General features: G+C 45.6%; 1 protein-coding gene across 1 annotated transcript; it reads right to left on the bottom strand.

The window, feature by feature from the left end:
• Positions 1–5946: 5946 nt before the first annotated feature.
• On the bottom strand, positions 5947–9550 carry PHOX2B (paired like homeobox 2B). Its single transcript, XM_016160677.2, has 3 exons — positions 8950–9550; positions 7912–8099; positions 5947–6912 (listed from the first exon to the last, which is right to left on the bottom strand). The coding sequence occupies exons 1-3, from the start codon at positions 9188–9190 to the stop codon at positions 6397–6399; spliced, it is 945 nt and encodes a 314-aa protein (XP_016016163.2). The 5' UTR covers positions 9191–9550; the 3' UTR covers positions 5947–6396.
• Between the last annotated feature and the right edge of the window lie 783 nt (positions 9551–10333).

Genomic DNA, 10333 nt, shown 5'->3' with positions numbered 1-10333 from the left:
TCCTATTGAAACCTTTGAATCACCTCCTACTCTCTCGTGCTCTCTCACTGTCACCTCCACCCAGCTGCTGGTCTTTAAAATCCTGAACATTTTTTTGTCCAGCTTTGGGGGCTTATTTTATTCTATTTTATCCTTTGGCGGGGGAGCGGAAGGGGAACATGTGACAGGTTTAAATTTCTCTAAGATTTATTCCACCTGTAGAATAAAATGATTACATGCTCTGGTCCTAATGAGAAAATTTTAAAGTCAGGGCTTCACAGAGAAACAAAACACTCAACTCCCATCAATTACCCAGGAGCTCTTTATTGTGCCGTAGACCCCTTGGCAGCTGGCGATGCCAACGAACGCTCTCAAGATAACATTTTTAAATGCAAAAAATAAAATGCATAGAATTATAAAAGAAGTCAATTAAAATAACCAAAAATGTTTTAAAACAAATTTGTAATATAGTCACGTATATGCTTCTTTATTAACATATTACATAACAAGATCTAGTGGCTGGTCTAATATTAATCATAATTTCAGATTAATGGTGAATTAAAATATATATATTGAGATAACTTCAAAAACTCTTATGTGAAATGAAAATATCTGTGCTCTATATATCTGAAATTAATATAATACTGAACGTCAATTGTAAATGGAAAAAAAAACCCATGATTTCCATTGATGACAAAGGCACAGGTACTAAGAATACTGTGGCTTTGTTGCCTACACTTATCATTGAAGAAAATGCTAAATCCTGAGGTGAGAATTAGTAAGAATATGTATGTATTTTTTCCCTATCTTCTTCGAATTATATCCATGAACTCAAGGTTAAGAACTCCTGAGTTAAGCTAAGACTAACACAATCCAAAATGTCTGCTGTGATGATGGTGACATGACCATAAACTGTTTTAAAATAATCCTGCCTATCAGCCTAAGGAGGTCACAGTTCTTTGCATTATACTTTGCTTTCCACCATGGAAAATTTATTGGGTGAAGGCATTCAGTCACTACTTATCCTTGTAGATTTGTGGTGCACCCCCTCTGGAGTCAATGCTGGAAAATTAAGGATTCAGGTGGGCGTTTGCCACTCGCATCACCTGTCTGTCAAGGTTGACATCTATTCCTGACATCCATTCCTGTCCAACAACTGATGTTCCACAATTCATAAATGTAATTCTTTTTTCTTTCATGTTCCATGCCCCTAGCTACTTCTCGTTTTATTCACTTACCAGAAAGGGACAGCTAGCTATAAATATGTTGCCTTACAAAAAACATTCTCCCTCCTCCCAGGGATCCCAAAGTTGCTCCCTTTCAGCCCTTATACTTGATGCTGAATCTGGCTGAGACTCTCATCCTACTACCATTCCTCCTGTTGCCCTTTCTAACCTTCACATACCTTTCTGAGTGTTATTGCAAGATGAGATATCATCCCAGGTCTGGTAGTATATGACCTCATGAGCTAAAATGAATTCTTCTTGTGGAGACTCTACAGGACAGTGGTTAAAGAGCGTGGACTCTGGAGACAAACTGAAGTTGGATTCCTGCTGCAATACTATCAGCCGTGTTACCTGGGGCATGATACCTAACCTCTCTATGCCTCAGTTTTCTCCAAAGGGAAAAAAAATGGCAATAGTACTTTTCTCATAGGGTAGTTACAAGGACAAAATTCTTTAATGCTTATAAGCTTGAAAGTAAATGGCATATAATGAGCACTCAATAGATATTAGTAGTTATTACTTGTCAGCCCTTGGCTGATTCTAGGCTGTTGCTGTCACCTTCAGCAAAGTTATCCAACTCCAACTTTTGCACATTCTCTCACAATCTGTATTCCTGGGCCATTGACTTAAGTGACAACTGAGGGCTCTTTTTAATCTTCTGAGACCTGAGCTAGAGAGAAAGAATCTAGAAATTATATAAATAATAATAATAATAATAATAATAGCGGCTGACATTTGTTGGAAAGTTCCTGCTCTGCCAGATATTTGTTTTATATCTTATTTAATGCACCCCAACCACCTCACAAGTCGGAATTATTATCATTCACATTTATGGTTGATGAATCAAGCTCAGAGGGATTATTTGCCATTCAAAGTCACACAGATCCTTTCACTAAATTAAAGGCCATCTCAATCTAGTCAATAGGGTATCTTCCTCAGGACATGAGATAGCCACAGAGAAGCTTCTGGGATGAGTTATAGAGAGTGGATCAGCTCTCCTCTGAAACCACTCTGGCTTTCTGTATTCAGCCATCTTGAAGGAGACTTGGCTTAGAGATGGCCATCTGGCATCAGCTCATGCAGCTTTTGTGAAGTCACATGTAGTCCTGGAGTTGCCAGGAAAAAGGATGCCTTGATGAGCCAAAATGCAAATTCCTTAGGAGAGGAAAAGTGAAAGTGAGCTTGTTCACACTGTGCAGTGCTCCAAGGAAATGACATAACTCGGGAAACTCAGTGTCCTGCCACTAGGCTCCATCATATTATAGAGATATTATTTTGCATTCGATCATAAACTTGCCTCCCAACCATTTTGCTTCTCTGACCAGTAAGAGAGGAAAAGATGACCCAAATTAAAAATAAGTAGGTATTTGAAACATTAAAGTAAGGTGCCTCCAGACATTTAAAATGCAATCCTCTGGAAACCTAATTGGGGGTGTTAGAAGCATGTTTTCCTCACCAATCCCTAGAGTTTCCTTTATCCTGGAGATAAGTCGCTCAGAGCAAGTCAAGGGCCGGAGAAAGAAATTTGAGGATCTAGTTTGTTCACAGCTGAAAGATTCTCTTGGGCCTTTGCTGGAGGTTCCAAATATTCTTCTTTGCTTTTCCTCTTCTTTCTCTCTCTACTTGTTTTCCCTTCTTTCTCTGACTCTCTTCTTCTTCTCTCAACTTCTTGTTTTCTTTTTCTCTCCTGGTCTTGCCTTCTCCAGAATGCCTGTCCCACTGGCCTGCCCACTCTCTCTCAAAGGCTTACCTGGTGGCCCTCAATGCCTAAGGGAAGACTTATTTTCCTTTAACCAAGCCCAAATCTAGGTTACCTGGACTTTGAATGCATTTTTCATTAATAAGTTCCTGTCCACACTCTCCCCTCCTCCATTTTTCCCCCTCTCCCAAACCTTTCTAAGTTATATTTATAATCAAAGACTGAGATCTAAGGGATCTGCAATTGTTGGCATTTTAGACCAGCACAATTAACGCCATTTTAGACCAGCACAATTAATGCCATGTTGTCTCAGAAGGTTTACTGAGGAACATTTAGAGACAGATTTTTTTTTTTTAAGATTGTTTAAAGGCCCTTTAGAAAAACTATTAGAACGAAAGGTTCAAAATTTCTGAATGAAACCTGCAAGCCATATCTGGATGTTTAAGGTTAGAAGCCCTGATAAATTCAAGCCAGATCAGCTACTAATCATCAGACCAGAGGAGGCAGACGGTGGCATCCCTTCAAATGTCAGATGTGGGGAACTTGCTTATCTATTTATAAGGCCCAATCAAAAAGATACCACGGTAAGTTCCAGAAGTCCACCCAGCCTTCTGGTTGAAGAAGGTGACACAGCCAAACAGTTCAAAGCAGAGACAGAATTCTGTCTTGGAGCTGTAGTAATGACTTCTTCCTTCCAAATGAGGATCACTGAAACTGCCAGAGGCCTCCCTATCCACACCGCCCCCCACCCCCGCCACACACGCACACATACACCTGTTCCCAATGTAGTTCTAAATCCTGAACCTTCTCATCTGGGTTTCTTATAGTGTTCAGTAGTTCTTATATCCTCTACAGAGCTTGTTAAAACACAGATTGCTGGTACCTACTCCCAGAATTTCTGATTATTTAGGCCTAAGATAAAGTCTAAAAATTCCTGTACCTAACAAGTTTCCAGTGATGCTAACACTGCTGGTCCTAGGACCACACTCTAGGAACCACTGTTACAGTTAACATGCAGGCTCTGGAATCAGATTTCCTGTATTCAAAGACTGGCCCCAAGGCTTATGTAGAGCACTCCTGAGCAAGTTAACTTCTCTGTTGCCTCAGTGTCCTCATTTGTGTAAAAGAACATGAGGATAGGAAATGTATCTGCTTCATGATATTGTTTCGAGGGGCAGATGAGATAATGCAAGGAAAGCACAGTCTGGTACATGCAAGTGCTCACTAATTCCAGTGGTCGTTGATGTCATTTCTCCAAATACACCAATATTACAACATTGTTCTCCACTCAGTGCCTTCCTGATCCACCTGCCCATGCAGAGACTCTCTAGTGTCCCTGGATAAGGAAGATCTGCAGACTTAAGGAGGCCGGACTGCAAGAACCCATCAGTCCTGAGGCACCTGCCCTCAGAATCCTCGGTTGAGTCCTCCTCAAAGTCAGATATTCAAATCCTGTCTTTGTGGCCTAAAGTTTACTGGACTTCATCCTAGGCACTGAACTGAATGTTTTCATCAATTCCCTGGTGTTCTTTTGTGTTCAGTGACTGGGAAACAAATAAACACAAACCAGAAAAATCCTGCCTGCTGTCCTAAGCACTACATTTTATACCGGCTGAATTTGGCTGCACAAATTTCAACTCCCCAACCAGCCTAGGTTTCAAGAGTTCCTGCAGCTTCTAGAGATTTTGTACAGTTTTCCACTGTTCTCTGTTATCATTTTTTAATTAAATTAAAAGCAAACAAAAAAGAATCAAGAAAAAAGTCAGAAGAGTACAATTGCTAGACTCGCTTTTTGTTTTTATTATCAACAATCAAGTTAATGGTACACTCTTGGAAAACTATATGCACATGTAGAAATATTCCCCTTTTAAATAGAAGCATTCATTTTAACACATATAAATAAATTTGAAAATCTGAAACATAACTTATGATGTTTATGTTCACAAAGTCCAACAAGAAGAAATCAGACAGACATGCACCCGATAAAAAATATATATATATATGTATATATATATACCATTGTTTGAACTGTGGTGCCTCTAAACACAAAGGAATTGAGCCCGTGAGAACCTTAGTACTCCAAAAAGACACGCCATAGAGACTACAAGAAGAGGAAAAACATTATAGGTCACGTAAAGAAGACGGTCTGTACTGATATTAACACGATACGATTGAGTCACAGAACACAGTTGTAGAAAGACATCAAAAAGTTAAAGCCTCAACATTCAACTAATACCTATAGTTTGTGCCTTTTAAAACAAAACAAAACAAAACAAAACCCCAACAGATGTCTAAACTGCGCGAAGAATGGAATCATCAATATACAGTCCATCCACCATACAGGATGTGAGTCCATTTCGGATCAAACAGAAGTGCAAACCGAGGCACTTCTGCAAACTTCTGTGCGCGCCTTTTCCTTGCTCTGTAGATTTCTCTGCAGTCAGTTGCGTGGACTGCAATTGACTCCAATCCAAAGCGGTGCCAAAAAGTTCAGCAAAAGCTAGTGGAAGAAGAAAATGCCGGTGGGGGCAGCAGAAGAGAAAAAAAGGGAAGGGTTGCGAAATATGAGACACAGTTTGCAGAGTTTGCGGATGAAAGGCATTTCATGTATTTAGCATCTTTCAGGACGGAGTGGCTGCAAAGATTCGGGATTAGGAGTTGCAACTGTGTAGGTTTCGAATGCGCTAATGGCGGGATGGTATTCAGCGAGGTGAAACAGTCAAGCTGGTGCGAGGAAGTCCCCTTGGCCGCGCGTACAGTCTGCGCTAGTCATCGCTGCAGCGGCCCCGAACCCATGAACAGGAGGGGAAGCAGGGCTGGAAGGCGTCCCTACTCTCCGCTGACGAGGAGCCCAAGGGAGTTCGTACCGTCAGGAGGGCGCAAATTTAGGGGTTCATAAGAGAGCCCTCAGACAGTGGCAGCTGCAGCTTCACCTCTTTCCCCCTTCGCATATTTTTCCTTAGATTTTAAAACCATTTTTTACTGGTTTTTCTCTTCCTAAATTTCTTTCTTCTAATTTGGGGAGATTTTTTATTTTTCCTATTCTAAGCAAGTCACTGAGTTGGTTGTGCGCCCCCACCCATCTCTCCCTGTCATCTGCTCGAGCCACAGACACACATTCCCACAGACGGACATACATGAATACAGACACAGCCCCCTGAGAGTGCCCCGAGTCCAGGCCACGCTGTTCACACCTCCCAGTCAGCAGGCAGAGCCCTGGCCTGTCTGCGCGGCCCTGAGGCAGGTGCGAAGCCAGGGAAGTTTTCGTTTTGTGTGGGGGTTCAGGATCAGGGGAGGCGTGGAGTTGAAATGGGGGAGACGCCATTTTCTTTTTATTCTTATCGCGATTACTTTTGGCTCTCAAAGAAAAAGCCACAGCAGCAGCGACGACAATAGCCTTGGGCCTACCCGCTCGCCCGCTCGCCTGCCGGGGCCCTGGCTCGCCCGCCGCCGCTGCCGCCGCCGCCGCCGCCGCCGCCGCAGGATCCCAGATCAGAACATACTGCTCTTCACTAAGGCGGCTTTGGCACCGTTGGGTCTTTGGAGCGAAGATAAGACGCTGGCGAAGGGCCCCCCGAGTGAATCCGGGATGGAAGTGATGGGGCCGGGGCCGGGGGCCCAGCCTTGTCCAGGGCCCCCCGCCGCAGCCAGGCCTCCAGCCGCCGCCGCCGCCGCCGCTGCCGCCGCCGCCGCCGCCGCCGCCGCCGCCGCCGCCGCGCTGCCCTTGCCGGGTTCGCCTACTGGCCCCCCCGGCCCCGCCGGCCCCGGGGCTCCTGCCGGACTGGGCCCGCCGCCGCCGCCGCCGCTCGCCCCGCAGCTGGGCGTGGGGTTGGGGTTGGGGCCCGGACCCCCAGTGCTGTCTGGGTCGGTGCTCTTGGCCTCTTTGCTCTCGTCGTCCCGGGACGAATCCGACTTCTTTCCCGAAGAGCCGTTCTTGGCCGCTGCCGCCGCGGCCGCTGCCGCGCGCTCCTGCTTTCGGAACTTGGCGCGGCGGTTCTGGAACCATACCTGGCCGAAGAGGAGAGGATAGGGAGTGCAAGGGGAGAAAGAAGGAAACAGGAAAGGGAGGGGGGAAACAGGTTAAGACAGCTTATGTTCCCTTTCCGTTTGTTTTAAACTTCGTGCGCTTCAGTTACCCCTTTGTTCATGCAGCCCACCAAGTCTTCCCCCATTTCCTTGTTTCTTGCGCATCTCTGGAGAAACTTTCTTAAGGTAACCTGAGCACGTCAGGGAAAGGGCGGCTTGCTGGAAAGGTAAAAAGGTTGCAGGTCCCAGAAAGGTCCTAAAATGTAAGCCCTTATTTTGGCGGACTTTTGCTCAGTCTTTTTATTGAGCTTCCCCAAACTTGCCATCGCCCCTAGGCCTCGGGTCTAAAGTTAAACTAATTGGTAGAAGGAAGAGCGGGTTTCTGTGTTTGGTATTTGCTGCGAATTCTGGCCTTTGAGCCTGGAGAAGCGTGCGATGGTGCACACTGCCCCTCCACTGAGGGCCTCACCTGGAGAAGCGCCTTGGCCGGCTCGTGAGCCTACCTCTCTCCCTAAAGGTTAGAATAAGCCGTGGTTTTTGACCTTCAAGGAGTCACAGCTTCTTTGCAAATCTGATGCTAATCATAGTTCCTGGGAAAATGCTCCTATATGCCATGCCTCCAAGTTAAATTCTTGAATTCAGAGACATTTGCCAAAAAACAAACAAAAAAACAACAACAAAAAACTTATAACTTGAGGGCGAATTCTGCAGTCTTCCCACAGGGCGCTTCTCGAATGCCTTGCTTCGTTGGCTGGGATGGGGAAAACTTTACAATTGTGAATACTTAGTCAGGAGAGAACGCCCTAACCTTTCCTCGCGCGCATGGCCAGTCCAGCTTGGCGTCCCTGTTCAGCCCTGGGCTTCCGGCCTTACTTCAGAGATGCCCCGGGATTTCGAACCTTCAGGAACGCTTCCCGCTCCCCAGCCTACCCCTCCAGGGCCGCGTACGGCAAAGCCGAGTAGTTTTCCGGCAGCGCATACCTGGACTCGCGCCTCAGTGAGGTCGATCTTCAGGGCCAGTTCCTCCCGGGTGTAGATGTCAGGGTAGTGCGTCTCCGCGAAGACCCTCTCGAGCTCTTTGAGCTGTGCACTCGTGAAAGTGGTGCGGATGCGCCGTTGCTTGCGCTTTTCGTTGAGGCCGCCGTGGTCGGTAAAGAGCTTGTAAGGAACTGGGGACAACAGAGGAAACAGAGTATAAACAAAACGACTGCAGACTGCGCGCGGACTGCAGAGCCAGAATATAGGAACTTCAAGGTCAGGTGTCACTGGAGCCGCCACCGACACCAAAGCGGGAGAGCGGCTGAGACGAGCTGCCGAGAAAAACCGATTAAATTAGTTATGTACAGAAACAGGAGCGCAAAGATCGGGCTTGGCGAAGTCCCTCCTGGCACAAGCCCCTGTGGGTGGGTTGAAATAGAGCATTGGAAACCACTGAGGTCAGGGACGAGGGATAAATACTTTGATGAGGGAAAAAAACGAGAGAGGATAAAAGTCCGAAAACATCAGTCGAAATATCAGGGAGCTAAGGAAGAAGTTACCAAGCACTTACACTGTTTGAACTTTTCAATTCTCAGAAGTTGACCTGGCCCAAAAGTTGGGGAGAAAGTGCTGCAAAAAAAATAATAAATTTAAAAAAATAATCACAAAAATGACCAGCCAAAGAGGTGTGAGCCGCTGTCGGTTCTTTAAAAAAGAGACACTGCCAGTAATGAGCTTTACTCTTTGTTATTTAATTATTTTCTAAGCTTTACGTCTCATCGCAAAGTAAATAAATTATGCCTATCATTTTGGCAGCTTAAGATAATTTTGTTGGCGGTTCGGGTGTGACTAGGATAGTGTAACCCTGTAAGTGAATTACCCCTCCCTGCAATCGCTTCTAACGTGATAAATTCTTTCATTTGTGTAAGCAAATTTCGTTTGGTAAATACTAAACACATTTCCATTTTCAAATGCAATCAAGGCTTCCTATATACGAGCAGAAAGGCAGCTTTCTCCACTGAGAAAGCTGGCGGTCCTTACCTGCGGCGTACGGACTGCTCTGGTGGTCCCTGAGGGTGCCGAGGCTGCAGGATCCCGGCGTGAGGGACGGGCAGCCGGACGTGGCCCCAAAAGTGGTCCTTATCGGGTTATATTGGAAGCCACTGGCCTGGCTGCAGGAACTGAAGTCAGCATAGGCTGAAGCCAGGCTCGAGGTGTCCATCCCAGCCATACAGGACTCGTAGGCGGAGGAATTGAGGTAAGAATATTCCATTTTATACATTGAAAAGGCTCTGGATGGCTCAGCCAAGCGGAAAAATGAAATAAAAGATGGGTATGGAGAAGGTGGCTGGAGTGGGGAGATGTGCACAGCTCAACGCCTGCCTCCAAACTGGCCTCCTTACTACCAGCAGAGCCTAGTTTTATGAAAAAGCCTCCTATGAGATGCCTTGTCTGAGGTCTCTAGAGCATATAGTTCTCATAATAAACTTGGCTCTTTCCACTTGGACAATAGCAAAGCGGTTGGTCTTATTGCTGGCGCTTTTTACATGACAATAACTCATCCGTCTATTGGGCTGGCACTGGGGAACTGAGCTGTCCAACCTCCCTATCATTGATTCCTGCATCTCTAATTAGAATTTAATACCACACCATTACGCACTGAGCCCCTGATCCTCCCTTCTAACCAGCTCCCTGTCCTTTAATTCAATCACACTACTTGGAAATAATGAAAGTTGGGTGACGATTCTCCCTGATCCAATTTCCCCGAGCTTTTAAGCCTTTTTAACTGATCATATACCTTGGGCATAAATTGAGATAGTGTGTGTGTTTTCCCCCTTCTTCTTCCTCTTCCCGCCACCCCCTCGGTTAGGGAGAAGAAACCTTGATGTCATAGAAAACCTGTTTTGTAAGAGCGTTACACGCTCAATTTAACAACAAGCCTACCCCCCGAAGTGCATGAAATGTTATAAAGGACTGGGACATTGGCAAGACTCAGGCGCCCTGTAACATAGAGTAAGTGGGCCAAGGGGGTTTCTGTGAACGATAAGGGGATTTCTTTAAAATACACCTGGTAGAGGGGACTTTAAAAAGAGCATTTTATAAATTGCATTTCTTGTCGCTGCGTAATGTGCTTTTCTAGAGACTCAGCTTACACAGCCGCTTAAAAAATAAAAGAATATTGCTCTTGAATGTAAAACATCAGGATTCTCAACCGATGGCTTCTTTGGGCTCAGTTCTGCCTATCTGCCGTAGCGCAAGGTTTGATTTTGTTGGTTTAGAGGCTCTGTGTGGTTGTTCGTTTTACTTGCGTCATAACTAGCAAGCGGGCTTGAAATGTCCCCAAATGTGTCTCTTCCGCTCCTCTCGGGCGCTCTCCCTCTCTTTCTTCGCCTCCACTTTTGCAAGTGCCCGCAGTTGTCCCACA

The sequence above is a fragment of the Rousettus aegyptiacus genome, unplaced genomic scaffold (assembly GCF_014176215.1).
Source record: "Rousettus aegyptiacus isolate mRouAeg1 unplaced genomic scaffold, mRouAeg1.p scaffold_m13_p_10, whole genome shotgun sequence".
NCBI lineage: Eukaryota > Metazoa > Chordata > Mammalia > Chiroptera > Pteropodidae > Rousettus > Rousettus aegyptiacus.
This window is presented reverse-complemented; position numbering and strand designations above follow the sequence as displayed.